We start from the raw sequence: 17,242 nt of genomic DNA, 5'->3' as shown, positions 1-17,242 counted from the left end.
AGTGAAACTGTCCAATTTCTTCTATCTCAGTTCCTCAGGCCATATTTATATTTCTAGTGAGAGAATCTACCTACTTTCTCTGACTGTGGGGTTTTGGTTCTCAAACTTTTCACATTGTGGATGGAGTCATGGAATCATTTAGGTTGGAAAATCCCTCTGGGACCGTGGAATCCAACCATTCCCCAGCACTGCCAAGGCCACCACTGACCCATGTGCTACATCCACATGGCTTTAAAATCCCTCTAGGGAAAGGTCTATCAATCAAGGAATGTTATGTTGAGTTTAATGCAAGGATTTATTGAAGAGCAAACAGTATTTGGCCAAAAGTTGGTGCTAATTATGGAGCTGGAGTAAAGTCCTTACAAGGTACTTGCAGGTGCTTCAGCCTTTGAAGCCGAATGTTGTTTACAAGAGGTGCCAACACCATGTTAATGGTTATTCAAGGTTTTAAACTCTCCTAAATTATAGAATCATTAAGGTTAGGAAAAACCTCCAAGATCAAGTCCAACCCTCAGTGAATGAATAAATGTTACCTCCTGATTGTTTCAGGTTTGTTTGACACTTAGAGGTTTTCTTTTAACCCTGATGCAGAGCATAACTGCATCCAAATCTACCAATTTATATTCTTTTTAAATGGCCAAGCAATTACATATCTTAGCACAATTCAGTGGGTTTATTGTTTGGGTTGATACAAAGACTTACTGCTCCGATAATTGAGACAAATGTGTTTTCACTGGGTTCTATTACTAATAAAATAGTTGTGATTTAACATCTTACTGGCTAAAAATAACCAGACCTTGGGCCTAATTACAGAGTTTTCTTTTGCTTAAGATTGTGTGCACGATGGAGGTTGAAAGGGTTTGTTTCCAAGGAAACAAATGCACTGCACTTCTCTTGCATCCAATGTTTTCTGTAAGAGAATGCCATCACCAGGCTCCCGGGAGAGAGAAGTGTTGGGAGGTGGAACCTTTTTCTAACAACACCTGGGTTCACGTATTCCTGAAACTGGGAAAAACTTGCGATTTTCTCAAATTGCTGTTGGGGTTCATGGAATTTGTAGTGTCAGTGTACCAGTTGTGGTGTCTCAGGTGTTATCACCCTGGCTCAGTGGGGCCACTTTGGTGCAGGTGTCACAAGTGTTCCTGGTAGAAGACGTGGTGCTGCAGCAGCAGCATCTGCAGGTATAATCATACACCTGCTAATTCATATTGCAGCTCTACTTTTACATGGAGCTTTTGTTTCCAAGTTAGATAAAGAAAGTCAGTGTGGTTTTACACTTTTTAAATGGGCAGATAATGAGAGGACAAGGGCTGGTGGTTTTAAACTGAAAGAGGGAAGGTTTAGATGGGATATTGGGAACTCTTGGATGTGAGGGTGGTGAGGCCCTGGCACAGGTTGCCCAGAGAAGCTGTGGCTGCCTCAACCCTGGAAGTGTCCCAAGGTTGGATGGGGCTTGGAGCAACCTGGGATAGTGGAAAATGTCCCTGCCCATGGCAGAGGGTGGAAAAAGATGAGCTTTAGGGTCCCTTCCAAGCCAAACCAGTCCAGGATGTCACAATTTTGGGTAGATATATTTTTATGGGTCTCTGCTGTCAAGTGTAACAAGTCTGCCTTTAGCAGATGAGATATGAAGAAGGGCAGAGCCGTGCCAAGGGGAGATTTTTTCTTAATTCCTTGCCCATTTCTCTGAAAATTAGTTTTGTCAGAGAAATGGGAACAATAAAAATTGGCTTGAAAACTGTACTAATGGGCAAGAAAATTGGAAAGAGTCCAGATGCCAAAGTCCAAAAGTTTTTTGTGTGACTGGAGGGGGTTTTGGAAACCTTTAGAAAGAGCTTGTCTTCTCCCTGTTCCTGAGATGATATTTAGAGGGTAGGGAACGTAAGTGATAAGGAGTAACAGTTAAATATATCCACTCACGATGCCGAGCTGCGACGGGGACTATTCTGAGATACATGAGTAAGTCTCTCAAAGGACTTCAAACTGTTCTTCTTCATCATATACCACAGGTCATCCGGGAAGCCCTGAAGGGACTCCGTAAGACCTGGAGAGGGACTTTGTAAAGTCATTATTATTTTTTATTTTTTAAGTTTATTGTCTGGATTGAACCTACTTGGAAAACAGGTATAACCAGACAGAATTTGAAGGAATATCTACTTTTATTCCCAGCAGAGCAGTTTCAAAGACAGAATGAGGATCAGCTTCAGGTGAGCAGGTGCCCCCACCTGCCATTTAGAGGAGCCCTGAAGGCTTTTCCATCATGTGCAGTACAGAAGGTGTTTGCCCAGGTAATGCTCATTTCCCTGCCGTTATTTCCAGCAGTGGAAAAGCATCGAATTCCCAGGGTAGGCCAGCCTTGGGGGATGCCAGTGTGTGTTACAGCACCAACACACTTCACCCACCTCACTGGTTCTCCCAGGGGGTTGGACTCAGGATTTAACAATCCCCAAAGCATCACTCTCTCTGAACAAGGTGAAATTTGTGAGTTTTCCCAGTAAAGGCTTTGCAGACAACCAGGGAATCTCGCTATCCAAGAGTGTGAGCTCTGCCAAAGCCCCACAGAAAACATGCATTTATGCTACTGAAGTTTGGCATTATGACAACATTTTGAAAAAGAAATGACATTGCACATAGTTTAATACATACATACCCATTTCATAGATGCATAGAATCCCCGAATGGGATTGGAAGGGACCTTCAAAATCTTCTAGTTTCACCCCCTGCCATGGGCAGGGACACCTTCCACTAGACCAGGTTGCACCAAAGCCCCATCCAACCTGGCTTTGGACACCTCCAGAGATGGGGCAGCCACAGCTTCTCTGGGAAACCTATGCCAGGGCCTCACCATTGTCACAGGGAAGAATTCCTTCCCAATATCCCACCTAACCCTGCCCTCTGGCAGTGGGAAGCCATTCCCCCTTGTTCTGTCTCTCCAGGACCTTGTAAATAGTCTCTCTCCATCTTTCTTGTTGGCCCCTTCAGGTCCTGAAAGGCCACAATTAGGTGACCCAAAGCTTCTCTTCTCCAGGCTGAACAATCCCAACTCTCACATCCTTCCCTCAGAGCAGAGCTTCTCCATCCCTCTGATCATCTTACTGCTTCCTCTGGACTCACTCCAACATGTCCATGTCCGTCCTAAAAAGAGATAGAAGTACCCACAGCAAACCTGAGCCCCCCTGGAGCTTACCCTGGTCCTGGCTCAGAGCAAACTATTGCCCTGTGCTGCTGCCTGTATTTCTGTGAGCTGTTCTCTGTCACAGGCTTTTAATGGCAAAGCCATTAAATGGACAGCTGACTTTGGGAAATGTTCTGGCACATTTGCTGTTTTCAAATTATTTAAAAATTAGAGCAGTTCTGAATTCACAATTTTGAGCAGGCCAGCATCTCCTGGCTTGGATGGGTGCATAGAGATGTGTGTTAGTCTGCTGCTGGAAGTCGAAATGAGAGTTATATCAATATGAAAAAATAACTATTGTCAATATAAGTTACTTTTTGTTACAGAAATGTAATAGATAATTGAGAGGGGAGTTTCAGTATTCCAAAGAAATAGAATCACAGACTGGTTTGGGTTGGGAATGACCTTACAGCTCATCTTGTCCTACCTCATACCATGGGCAGGGACACCTCCCACTAGACAAGTTGCTCCAAGCCTCATCCAACCTCATCATCCAAATGATGTATTAAACAAAATCTCAACATTGGTCAGTTTTCAGTGTTGTTTTAGATGTCTTAGTTTTCAGAAGGGGTTGGAGAAACTGAAGATTCTCAACCTTTCATGGTTCAAGACATTGTATTATCATCTTTAGAGTGAAAATCAGGGACTGTAGTATTTGCTAAGGGTAGATGAAGAGCTTTGTCCTTAGATTTGTAGACCCTTCCCTCTGTCCTGCCCCAGGTGGTTGTGTCCTTGTGTTCCCTCTGTTTGGCTGCTCCAAGAATGTGACACCTGGAGACGGGTGAGAGGCTGTGCTGGGACCAGCCAGCTTTCAGGAGCTGGTAGTGGCCATTTCACCTCCAAACAAGTGCTAAGTGGTACATTTGCAAAGATTTGGAAGCTTCTCCTGATGGGGTTCACTTGGGATTGTCATGGTCATGGTGGATGTAGAGCACTTGCTTAAGTGAGGAAGCCTGTGGAGAATGTGATTAAATTTTCCTGCCTGTTCTGGGTCTTTCTCCCTGTCATGAAATCAGATGTAATAGGAAATATTTTAAAATATTTTCATGCAGATGGATTTGTACTCAAAGGAACTTGAGAGCATGATGGGAGTTAACATTAGGGGAGAGAGCAGAAAGGAGCAATCTGAGTGCCTGAGGAAACTGCTGCTTCCCCTGTCTCCTGTCAGGAAATAGCTCCTTAAGTACTGTGCTGAAATTGTCATCTGCTTGTTTTAACACAAAATGCCATCATGTAAAAATACCCCTTCTTCACTCAAGGAGATGTGAAAGCTCTTGAGAACTACGGTTTCAAGGGTTGGAGACACGGAAAAAATGTTGAGTCAGGGTATTATAACCTTTGTCACAGAGGCAGTTATTTCATTCCTTATAAACCAGTGCTGTGGATGAAGTCTAGGGAAGCCAAGAAGGCTCATGGCTGTTGAGTGCCTTCCCACCCATCACTCTGATCCTTGGATCACGTCTGGAGATCCGTTTCTTTATGGATCCGAGTCCAGTTTTAGATGCTGACAGCTAAAAGCACCACGTCAGAGCCCAGGGCTGCGTTTGTGGGGGTTTATTACTCATCCAGGAAACACCAAGCCTGGTGTGGGGCTCAGATTTTCTCCTGGCCTGCAGCAGGGAGTGGGAAGATGGAAGAGCATGCCCGTGTTGGGCGTTTGTTCGACATCTGCTTTTCCAGATGGCTGCACTGATGGAGGGGGGACCCAGAGTCACAGCTTGGAAAGCTTGAGAAGCCTCACGATGCTCCATGTGTTACTCTGAGATGTCTCATCTCTAATAATTAGTCTGCTTACAGGTGATGGTATTCTGATCCACAAGGAATTTGTAACCCGGGGAATAGGAGGCTCAGGGGGGACCTTCTTGCTCTCTCCAACTCTCTGACAGGAGGGTGGATCCAGGTGGGGGTCGGGCTCTGCTCCCAGGGAAAAAGGGACAGGACAAGTGGAAGTAGCCTCAAGCTGTGCCAGGGGAGGTTCAGATTGGACATCAGGAGGAATTTCTTCACAGAAGGGGTGGTTAGACATTGGAAGGGGCTGCCCAGGCAGGTAGTGGAGTCCCCATTCCTGGAGGTGTCCAAGGAACGACTGGACGTGGCACTCAGTGCTCTGGGCTGGGGATCAGGCACAGGTTGAACATGATGATCTTGGAAGCCTTTTCCAACCTGAATGATTCTGTGATTCTATGAATTACAGCACTTTTCCCCTGTTACTTCATTTAGTTTCATCCAGAGAGGAGCCATCAGTGCTCCTTCCCTAACTGAGGTAATACAGCAACTGCTTTCCAAAAATGTGGAGCATCAAGAGTAAATAAATTTCCTTTCAGGGATAAAGTTTCTGGTAGTTTGTGTTTCCATCAGATAAATGGTGCTGAGGTTTGCTGTAGTCACTTGCTGTGGGAACTCACATCCCCTGCAGCAGCTTCTGCACAAATTGCTTTGCAAAAGCTTTAGAGGTTGGAAGTAGCCAAAGTGGAACATAAAATTAAACCTCCCTAAAGATGCAATAAAATGGGAGATCAAAATCTAATCCAGATGGAAACCTGCTCGGTGCAGGCACTTCTGTGTGCGGCTCCTTTCCAGCGCTGGGATTTTGGTGTGCTCCCCATAAATGTGTATTGTAAAGATGTCATCATATATATGCTGTTGATATAAAATAGATAAAAACTCTCCCACTAATTAATTGCCAACTAAGTGAGTGCTGAGACCCCTTGGAGATGGTTGTGGAGAAGGCGGCGCTCGGTTTGCTCAAACCAGCTGCTGTTGTTGATTCATTTTGTTATGTTCTGTGTTCTGTTGGAAACTTGTCAGGAGCGTTCGCTGGGAAGTTGCAGGGTGGATGGAGGATCGGCAAGATGATTTTCCTTCTTTTTTTTCCTTGTTTCAGTTTCCTCTGCTTCTTGTACAGGCTCTCTCTGTGACTCTCTCCCACTTACCCACCCCAGTCTGGTACATCGCTGGTGGCTCTCTGGGCTCTGTCTCTCGTATTTAGCCCCTTTGTGTGAACTGTTTGCTTTGAAACGCCTCCTCTTCCACATTAAGTTCTTTGGCTTGAGCGGTACCCGTCTGAAAACATGGTTTTATTTATGGGAAGAGGATAAGGAAAGTGTTGGTGAGAAAGATGGAGGTGAAGTGTCTGCTTTGAAAAGACGAATCGTCCTGGAGGGCACTTCAGGTTTGTGTTTGTGGAGGACAGACTGAGGGTAAGTTGAGAGCATCGCTCCAGAAACTGCAGTTTCCTGCTGCCAAATGACTTTTAGTGATGCCATTTTTGGAAAACATCAAGTGTTTGTGCCATCTCCATGCAGTATTTACCCAGAGCTCTGTAGACTGAGACCAGTGTGACTGTAAGACAACACGAGGAAGCCCATCATTCTGGAGCGAGTCCAGAGGGGCCATGGAGATGCTCTGAGGGCTGGAGCCCCTCTGCTCTGGAGATAGGCTGGGAGAGCTGTGGGTATTCATCTGGAGAAGGCTCCAGGGACAATTTAGAGCCCTTCCAGTGCCTAAAGAGGCTCCAAGAGAGCTGGAGAGGGACTTTGGACAAGGGCCTGGAGGGACAGAACACAGGGAATGGCTTCCCACTGCCAGAGGGCAGAGTTAGGTGGGATATTGGGAAGAAATCCTTGCCTGTGAGGGTAGTGAGGCCCTGGCACAGGTTACCCAGAGAAGCTGTGAAGCTGTGGCTGCTCCATCCCTGGAAGTGTCCAAGGCCAGGTTGGACAGGGCTTGGAGCAACCTGGGCTAGTGGAAGGTGTCCCTGCCTGTGGCAGGGGGTGGAACGAGATGAGCTTTAGGGTCCCTTCCAACCCAAACCCTTCTGGGATTCAATGATTCAATGACTCACTTTCAGCATCTCTAAAACACCCCTGGCAGAGGGGCAGGGACTGCACCAGGGGGAAAATGAGGCCCCAGTAGTTGAGTTGACAATGAAACAGCCTCATCTGCATTGGCAGGAGGTTCTGTGATCCTGTCCCAAATGAACACATACCTTCTGCAGTCCAACACCTGGCTCATCCTACCCTGGTATCCCTGAGAGGTCTCTGGCACATACATTTTGCAGAAGAGTCTGCAGGAGACCCAGGTTTTGGAGCCGGTAATTTCCCGGCACCCCAAATTTCCTGAAGGTTTCAAGTCACCTTAGAGCAAGGACAGCTTATTATTTGCTGAATAGAATTCCAGAATTCAGGAAAAATAGATTATCTGAAAATTTTGTTTGGTGAGCTAATTATGTCGAGTGGGTCTCTGTTTTATGATCTCATTTCTTAATTAAGTGTATTTTTCAGTATTAGATGGAAAATAGTGTTGTTTAATGTAAAGGTTGGCAATTTAATGCTCCTGGAGCTCTTGGGCAGCTTGTTTGGGAGGGGGAAGGAAATCAGAATTGCAAATTAGTATTTGATCATTCTGAATCAGTGTGGCCAGAGAGAAGGAATGAATGAAAAGCTGCTGCATGGCTGAGGAGCTGCTTTGGAGCATAAGCAATGCATCCCTCCCAAATCAATAAATACCTTTGTGCTCCACAGAGCAGCCTGTGGCTGTGGCATGTGACAAAAAACCCCAACAATTTAAATACTGGGGAAAGGGTCGATGCTGCTGTACAAAACAGACAATAAGATCCCATGAACAGCATGGGGGAAGTCCTTTTTGAGGTGGTTTTCATGCTTTTCGATTATCAGCTGGGATGTTTGCAGGTTATACTGATTATTTCACTAGTAGCAAGGAGGAGAGAGACAAATTATGCCTCTGAACATTTAGTGCTTATTTATTTGGGGTGAAACCCCCAAAATCCTCTTGTATAAGTGTAGAGTCTTAAAACTGGAAAGAGAGAGCACCCAACATGATTATTTTTATACACCGCACTTCTGGTTTGTCTCAAAATATCCAAAATATCAGCTGATATTTTTCAGGCTGTGCCTTCCAAGGGCAGGGAACATTCCTGAGCCTTCACAGCAACCTGCTGTTGATTGAGGGAATAAAGGTACCGAGGTGCTGAAGGGCCTGGAGTGTTTCAAGGCAGCAGGAGAGCAGGGTCGGCTGCGCAGGAGCTGCATTATGTAACTTTGCTGAAAGATGTGGAAAAAAATAAACGTTCTGGGCTGGTTTTCCAGTTTTTTGAAGAGTCTCTGCAATCTTTCACAAAACAGTTGAAGTTTCCCTGGAGGAGCATCAGTACTGGGGCTGCCAGGAGGGCCCGGTGGGAGTAGGGCTAATCATTAGTAGGGCTTGCAAAGCCATTTTAGCCGCTAATTAATAAATACATTAAATATGCAGATGTGGCTGAAGATCAAAATGAACAATTTGATGGTTTTTTGAAGTGTGTGGGAGTAGGAGGGAGGGTGCTCAGTGGTGCACAGGCCCAGAAGTGAGGGAGCAGTGGGTTCTGATCACAGCCCTGAGAGTTACATTCATTTATGTCATGTTGATACTGCAATTGCTGGTTTTTCAGTTGGGTCTTTAGTGGAGGATAATTATTCAACTGTCTGAGAAGCTCTAGGAGAAAAAACCAAGAGAATGAGTTATTATCCTTCCCACCCAGCCACTGTTTGATTACTGCCTTGTTCCCTGCAATTAACCACATCAAGTTCAGGATGCTGGATGAAGGGAAAGGTCACACTCGTGAAGGGAGACGCCATAAAAATGGGAATGGGGAGGGAAAATGCACAGTCTCAGTGTGGTGGGATAGAAAAGAAGCAACAGTGCCCAGAACTGTCTGTTACCAAATTAGCAGGGAATTAATTTTGATTTTTTCACCAAGAAGAATGCCGATGATGTTTGTGGCCAGCATGGCAGATATTCATTCCAGAGGGACATCCTGGGGTTTTTTTTGTCCCAGTCATGGAGAGGGGAGTGCCAGGACAAGGGGGAATGGCTTCCCACTGCCAGAGGGCAGGGTTAGATGGGATATTGGGAAGAGATTCTTCCCTGTGAGGGTGGTGAGGCCCTGGCACAGGCTGCCCAGAGAAGCTGTGGCTGCCCCATCCCTGGAGGTGTCCAAGGCCAGGTTGGACGGGGCTTGGAACAACTTGGGATAGTGGAAGGTGTCCCTGCCTGTGGCAGTGGGTGGAACGAGATGAGCTTTAGGGTCCCTTCAAACCCAAACCAGTTTGGGTTTCTATGATTTGCATGTCTGTGTATGTATATATTTATGTCCATCCATGTATGTTTGGGGACCTTTTTCTTATATAAGATGCATCATTCTGTGGTCTACACAATCATTTGCCACTCTGTGTAAAACTGGGTCCTTTCAAACCAAATTACCACAAGTGGAGGTGCAGCAAAGCAAATGAGAGGTGCAAACTGTCAGTGTATTGGTTATCTGTACTCTGGCTTCACTTTCTTCTTATACTTCTAGGTTGCCCCCTTTTTTATTCTTTTTTTTTATTTATGTCAATAGAATACAAATATGGTTTCATGTTTCATCTACAATTACAGAAGAGAAGCTCATAGTTCTTTCAGTCTGGAAGACTCTTTTCTCAGCTCTGACTGTCAGTGCAGGTGACAGGAGTTTGAGTTTGGATGGAATGATGCTGCCAGTCTCCCCCTTTCCATGTATTTTGAAATTGGATTTGACATCTTAATTACTAAAACAGTTCCTCATTCCCTTTCCAGTTGGGAGTTAACTGCAGGGTGGGGTGGGCTGGCAGGTTTCAGGTCTTGGTCTGTGGATCCTCAGAGAGCTGTGGGATGCAATTCCCTGCTCTGTGCCCTGGGCTGCTGGTCCTGTGCTGGCCCCTCCTGCTGCTTTGGGCACCCTCTCCCTGTGGGTAGGGAATGTTATGCATCACTTATACCTCTGATAAAATGTAAAGCCCATTTTACACCTATAGAAATCCCACTTATACCTCACCTATAGAAATCCCACTTATACCTCACCTATAGAAATCCCATTTATACCTCACCTATAGAAATCCCATTTATAGGTTTGCCGATGCCTTTGATTTCAGCTGATGGTAAAATCCCTTCCCTTGGTTGTCAAGGTGAAATGTCTGGAGACTTCAGCGGCAGGAAAAAAAATCCAGTGAAGGCAAAATTTGCCGGTCCCTCCTGCGCATTCCTTGACATTGAACTTTTTGTTTCCCAAGCAGAAGGAAGTGCCGCATCCAGCCCGGCCCCATTAGCGTCCCCCTCCCTCGCCCCCGCAAGGTGCGGGTGGGCGGAGGTGCAGCCTGGGCAGGGACGTGTGGGCAGATCCCTTCCAGCCTTCCCAATCCATGGCACTGTCGCCGCTGGAAGCGCTTTCATTCTCCTCTGTTTCTCCAGCCCTCCCTTTATCCCTGGATCCCCTCCCCGGCTGCGCGTCCCCAGCTCGGGCTCCGGCGGAGGTGCGTGGTGGGGGCAGGATTTTGGGAGCTGCTCCCTGTCTTCCCACCACCCACCCCCTGACGTCGGGATGCACCAGGGAGCTGTGCCGGGTTTGATGTTTAGCGGCGGGATTTAGATGTAAATCTTGTAAAATTCCATTTTATGCAGAGATTCACAAATCTGCTGTCGCTCATCGGGGCGAGGTCGCAGCTGCGGAGGTACCTGCTCCGAGGATTCTCCTGCAGGCACAGCACCTCGAGCCGGGCTAGGGAGGGCTGGAGAGGCAGTAGGGATCCCACCCAGGGACACAGCCCCAGTCCCGAGTGGCGGGAGTAGCGCAGAGCACTCCCCTCTCCGTGCAGAATGACCCCTGGCAGGGAGCTGGAAACCCTCGGAGAGCTTTGCTGCTGCTTCTGGTTTGGTGGGATGGATAAGCCAGGCCTTTTTCCACAGCGACCTGCTCCCTCCTGCCTGTAACCCCTCAGCTGGATGGGGACCTGTGTCCCCACGTAGCTGCCTGCACCCCTGTCACCCCAGGAATACCATCCCTGGGTTACACAGGAGGGACCCGGGAGCGGAGTTTCTGCAGCATCAGAAAACTTTGATTCAGCTGTGAAGGTGCTGAATGAACGAGGGATATGACCTGGAAAGGATAAACAGGAAAAAGGGGATGTTTCTCCAGCTTTGAAAAGCCTTGCCTTTCCCCCCCCCCCCTCCCCGTCTCAGGATCACTGGAAGGGATTATACAAATGAGAGCAGGAAACTGCAGTCAGGGTTTTGCCAGAAATAGATTTATTTTTTCTTTCTTCTGCTAGAAATGAAGAAATATGGGAGTCCGTAGAGGCTGTTCCACATGCACCCTCACATTTTGATTGCCAAGTCATTTGCATTCGTATATAAAGTGACATCCACCCTGCAATGGGAGTTGACATGTAATCACAAAGAATAAAAACTCCTGGAAACATCTCCGTGCCACTGATACAACTTCAGAAAGATACAAGTTTGGAATAAGCAGGAAATGTACTGAATATTTTCGGACAAGTAGAAGAGAAGTCTCATCTTGGAAGATGTTAAATATTAATATTTTACCTAATCGCCGTCATTCGTGGATTTGGTGAGTATTCCATGGGTTTGTCCGGATCAGAGCAGTTCTGGTGGGCAGAAGAGCTTGAAAGTGGTGATTTTACCTTGGTCAAAAGCAGCTGCTGAATGGGAGCATTAAGGGGATGCATGTTCCTGGAGCTGTGGCATTGTCAGGTTGTTTAGTGAATATTTTCTTTTCTGATCTTTCCCGGTCAGATTTCGATCTGACAACGCACCCTCACGACACTTGGTAATTGGGGCTGTGGGGAAAGGGAGGGGAAAGAATGGAAAATTTGGTATTGTGCTTGATTGTTTTCATTCTAAGGTGTGCATGAACTGAAATTTTCATTTAAAAATTGATGAGTCCCTAAAACGTTCTTTCGCTTGAGTGATTTCATGGTGCTACCTCTGCACCTTCTCCAGTCTGTTGTCAACTACTGTTGCATTTTAATAAGCAGATGGAGCTGCTGCTGCCTCTGCTCTGATCTGGCCATGGTAGGGCAGAGGGAGGGGAGAGGGAAACTCCAGAGTCGTGTTCTACCACGGATGGCACAGGATTGGGTTTGATAGATGACACCAAAACGGGTTTAATTTTATAGGTAAAGACCTGCTGTTTGAGTTCAGGGATGAAGCCATTGGGTAGTGTGATAGAAATGGTCTTCTAGTGTGGATAATCTATGTTGTCCTTAAGGATACAGAATATAGAGATAACTTTATATCCTAGATATTCAAATGCTGATTCTGTAATCGTACCTATACACAGAAATATTCTGCTCTTACATAGAATTTATTCTTCGTAATCTCATTATTGCTTATAATCATTTAACCTCTACTTTAGTCTCTGGGATGAACCTATAGCTGAGTATTTGTATATATTAATGAAAATATGGAGGCTCTGAGCCTTTAAAGGCGCTGTGGAGTGACAGGGTGAGATTCCCTTCTCCAGAGCACAGCCTGCTCCTTGAGGAGAGCCGTGTGTGGTGTTTCAGGGACAGGAGAATGGAAAGGTAAATATTTAGAGAAGAGCAAAAATGCCTTATTATATTGTTGGAAGACCTCTGGTGACAGCAAATGTTCAGAAAGGAAGCCACGGGAGGCCCCTGGAGACAAGGAGGTGGCAGGAAGAGGAAGGATGGAAGGTCCCACTGGTTGCTTGAGTTCTCTGTGCGTGGTGCTGGGTGTCCTCCCTTCCCAAGGGCCCTTCACGGTGGTGTGAGCTTTTCTTGGTTGAAACCCTAACAGTGTCTGTCATTACCCTGCATAAAATGTGGGCTGTGTCTTGCTGATGGATCCTTGGATAGCTGAGGTGAGCGATCGCTCTTCCTCCACCGCGCCGTGGGCTGGGGTGGATGGCAGGGTCCTTCTTCCTTCTGCTGGTGGTGCCAGCCTGTGGAGCCACGGCAGTGCCACTGCCCAGAGACCCCCTGTCCTTCTGCAGGACAGACCTGGTGGCACGTGCCCCGTCGCTGGCTCGTGTGGCTGCTCTGTGCTCGGCAGAGTGTTGACAGCACCGGTTCCTCCCCGGCCAAAGAGGTCCCGCACGTGCCAGGTCTGAAGGACAGAGATAAATGAGGACTCACGTGGCTGTGCCTGACACAGCAGCAGGTGTTGCTGCACTTTAGCAGAGCCTGTGTCAGAATCATGGAATCCTGGGATGGTTTGTGTTGAAGGGAACTCAAAGCTCATCTCGTTCCACCCCCTGCCATGGGCAGGGACACCTTCCAGTAGACCAGGTTGCTCCAAGCCCTGTCCAACCTGGCCTTGGACACTTCCAGGGATAGGGCAGCCACAGCTTCTCTGGGCAACCTGTGCCAGGGCCTCAACCCCTCACAGGGAAGAATTTCTCCCTAATCTCTAATCTAAACCAACCTGTCTTGGAATTTTCACCATGGCTTTCCCTTAATGTTTTGCAGGGGGAGTTGGTTTGATTTAGAAAGTTCATCTTGAGGAGGAACTCTAGTAAGCTGAGACAGAGGAATAGGGGACCAGGAGGAAAGGGGTGGGAAGTGTTAATCGATTTGCCAGACTTACAAATGAAAGGAAGAGGAGAGACTGTGCACATTTGTTATGGACAGTGTGAATGTCTGTGCAGAGCAGAGGGAGTTATGGAAATATGTGTTTCGTTTGGGGAAAGGAGAAATACATTCTGTAGTTTCAAGAGCAATATAAATAATTTCAGCTCTAGAAATGAACTGAAATGAACTGAACAGCACCCTAATCCTAAGAGGGAGGGTTATTAGGGATGGGCCCTGGGGACAGGTCAGTGCCATCTGACCAATCAGTGAAGTTTTAGGTAATTAAAAGCGGACAGCTCAAGGGGAGCCTTGTCAGAATATGAATTTATGAAGGAGGGGATAGGGATTATCCTATAAAATTCACTTCACCTGTGCACAGGTGGAAATAAAGCATATTTCTCACCCCGTGCTGGCCTAGCTAGTGTTAGACTGAGTCTTGCTAATCCTGACCTGTGTAGCCTCTTGGTTGCTTGTTCAGGGCACACATCGTGGCTGAGGCTCTTTAGTTACTGTTACACATTTGCACTGCATCTTCAGGCATTTTTTTTTCCTCTCGGATAAACTTTTGGGCTTCCTCTGAGCTTCTCCTTCTGCTGTCCCACCATGCATAAGCAAACTCTTTTAACTAGAGCTTCACCCTGATCTAGTGGAAGGTGTCCCTGCCCATGACAGGGGATGGAGGGATGTGATGAACCCCATGAAGGGTCCCTTCCAGATCAAACCATTCCATGATTCCGTGGATGGCCTTTTGCTTCAGAGCACCATGTTCTCCTCCAAGTTCAACAGAGGATCTAGTGGTTCCTATCCACACCTGGACAATGTGGGACTTTGATCACTGTTGATTTTTGGGGGCAGAGAGGAGAGCTCTGTGCTTGTGCTCTGCCTGGTATGGGATGTTGGAATGTGTTTTGGGGCAATGGAAAATGGTTATGTGCAGTTGGGATTGCACCAGCACATCAGTTCCTGTAAATGCCTGGTGGGGAAATAGAGGAATTCGTGGTTGGTGCTTGTTTGTGGGGATGATTTCAAACTCTTGAATTCAGACTGAACGTTGTGTTGGTGGGGGAGCAGAAACTGTCATGGTGTGAAGTGGTGGAACAAAAACCCAGGACTCTGCTTCCAGCTGCCAACACAGGGATCTCAGAGGTGCTCCACAGCTCCCAGCTCAGTGCAGCCAGAGTGACAGGTCCTCTTGGCATATCTTTGTGTTGGAATAGAAACATGTTTATCAGAGGGGTGATAACCACAGGATGCAGAACAGCCACCCTGACCTTAATTCTTTCAGCTCACTTGATTCAAGCTGAGATGTTTTTAGTTGGATGTGAGGCTGGAGGCGTTTTTCATAGTGTGGTATCATTCAGGATCATGGAATCATTTAGGTTGGAAAAGCCCACTGAGACTGTTCCCCCAGCACTGCCAAGGCCACGACTGCCCCATGTCCCCAAGTGCCACATACACAGGGCTTTTAAATCCCTCCAGGGATGGAGACTCCACCACCTCCCTGGGCAAGTGTGCCAGGGCTGGACAGCCCTTTCCAGGGAGAAATATTCCCAAATATCCAAGCTAAACCTCCCCTGGTGCAACTTGAAGCTGTTTCCTCTTGTCCTGTCCCTTGTTACCTGCAAGAAGAGACTGACCCCCACCTCACTTCACTGACATGAACTGACTTTGATTTTGATATTGAGTTTCAGAATACTCAAGGTTTGATCTGCAATTGACACTCTCCAATGACGTGGGTTAAAATCTGCTCTACCTTCAAGTTACCTGATTTTCCTGGGTTTTAGCTGTAACTTCAGATCTACTTCAAACATTTTGGTTGTCTTCATGTATTAATTCCATAGCCTTCTATAAATAGGCAGAATTTCCAACAAAGAAATGATTTATATGCAGAAGGTAGATTTGAGAGACATAACTCAGAAATCTGTAGGCACAATTCAGAAAGAGAAGGCCAAATATTTCTCCTGTGCTCACAAATGCCTGTAGGAAGCACAAAGAACCCACTGTTGAGATGTGTCTGCAGCAGAGACAATGCCTGGCTGAAACAGAATTTTTAACAATAAAATAATGGGAATTTAATTGGCTCTGAGCAGTGCAGTGTTTACTTTGGCTGTTTGGGAAGCTGGTTACAGAGGGATTCCGGTGGAGGAATGGGGTTGGTATTTAGTGACCTTTCCCTTCTCTTCATGCTGTATCTTTTCAAGTTGTTCCTGGCTGGATTTTCATGCTGGTCTTGCAAGGCAGAAGATAAGAGTTAAAGTGTTTGAGGCCGCTCTTGACGTATTTACATTACCATATTTCCATTCATTATCTTAACTTCCAGGGAAATAATCTGTGTAACTTCACTTGGATAGGAGACTCTTTTTAGCCAAGTTCATGTGCATCTCTATCTGTCACACACATGAAGTTGTTTTTCCAGTCTATTACTCGTCCTCCTCCTCCCTAGCTTGTCCAAGTCCCAACAGTCTGAGTCCTTCCTGGCTGCAGACACCCCCCATGTGCCAGTCCCGTCGGGATGAGCCTGGATGGAGGAGCAGCCCTGGTGGGTCAGCAGCTGATGCTTCCCAGGCTGGCTTTGGTGGTGTCCATGAACACCCTTTGGGGTAGGTCATCCAGGGATAACCAGGAAGCCATGTGCTGACTTGCTCAGAGTTCATATGAGTCCAGAAGGATGTGGAGCTGCTGGAGCGAGTCCAGAGGGGCCACAGAGATGCTCCAAGGGCCTGAGCCCCTCCGCTCTGAAGACAGGCTGGGAGAACTGGGGATGTTCACCTGGAGAAAAGGAGGCTCCAGAGACAGCTTAGAGCCCCTTCCAATGCCTTAAAGGGGCTCCAAGAGAGCTGGAGAGGGGCTTTGGACAAGGGCCTGGAGGGACAGGACATAGGGAATGGCTTCCCACTGCCAGAGGGCAGGGTTAGATGGGATATTGGGAAGGAATTGTCCCCTGTGAGGGTGGAGAGGCCCTGGCACAGGTTACCCAGAGCAACTGTGTCTGCCCCATCCCTGGAAGTGTCCAAGGCCAGGTTGGACAGGGCTTGGAGCAACCTGGTCTAGTGTAAGGTGTCCCTGCCCAGGGCAGGCAGTTGGAATTAGGTGAGCTTTGAGGTCCTTTCCAGCCTAAACCATTCTGAGATTCTCTGAATGCAAAAAGAGGTCTCAGCATTTTCTAAGAAGTTCTAGGGCTTTTTCCACTCTTGCATCTTAGCAGGCTTAGAAATGCAGATTCCTGTTTCTAAAGCTTTATCAGGATTTCCTTCATAAACCTCTTCTCCAGAGGCTAATAACTGGGATACAGATTTCTTTTAGCTTCAAACTCACTGGCAGATTAGGCAATCTCAGACAGTCAGCTGGTACAGGGAACAACACAATGGAAAAGGGGTTTCTTCTCTACAGAAGAAATAAGTGAAATTTAATAAGTGAAATTTCGGGTTTCTACTGACCTGGAATTTGTTACAGACAAAGAATTCCAAAAGTTGAGTGATTTTTTTTTTTACAGCCTCAACAGCTTGTGATTTACAGTTCTGCCATCCTGAGAACAGCTCCCCACTCCCCTGAGCCAGTCCCCTGCAATTTATCCCCTTTGCTGATGGGAATAATGAAAGAGCTATTACAGGGGCCATGCAACATGCCCATCAAGTTACTCTGCCCAAGTCGCTTCTGCACAGAATAA

General features: G+C 46.9%; 1 protein-coding gene across 4 annotated transcripts in view; it reads left to right on the top strand.

Annotated features, from left to right (window-relative positions):
* PDE4B (phosphodiesterase 4B) overlaps window positions 1-17,242 on the top strand; it is a 198,803-nt gene that overhangs the window by 96,457 nt on the left and 85,104 nt on the right. The window contains exon 2 of one of the 4 annotated variants that reach the window (XM_064664931.1): window positions 11,293-11,591. The exons of the other annotated variants lie outside the window; for them this stretch is intronic. Within the exon in view, the coding sequence (XP_064521001.1) occupies window positions 11,545-11,591 (47 nt within the window). The 5' untranslated portion in view covers window positions 11,293-11,544. The remainder of the gene's footprint in view (window positions 1-11,292; window positions 11,592-17,242) is intronic. 4 annotated transcript variants of the gene reach the window in all.

Source organism: Pseudopipra pipra, chromosome 9 (genome assembly GCF_036250125.1).
Source record: "Pseudopipra pipra isolate bDixPip1 chromosome 9, bDixPip1.hap1, whole genome shotgun sequence".
NCBI lineage: Eukaryota > Metazoa > Chordata > Aves > Passeriformes > Pipridae > Pseudopipra > Pseudopipra pipra.
Note: the sequence above shows the minus strand (reverse complement) of the source record. Positions and strands in the feature narration are given on the sequence as shown.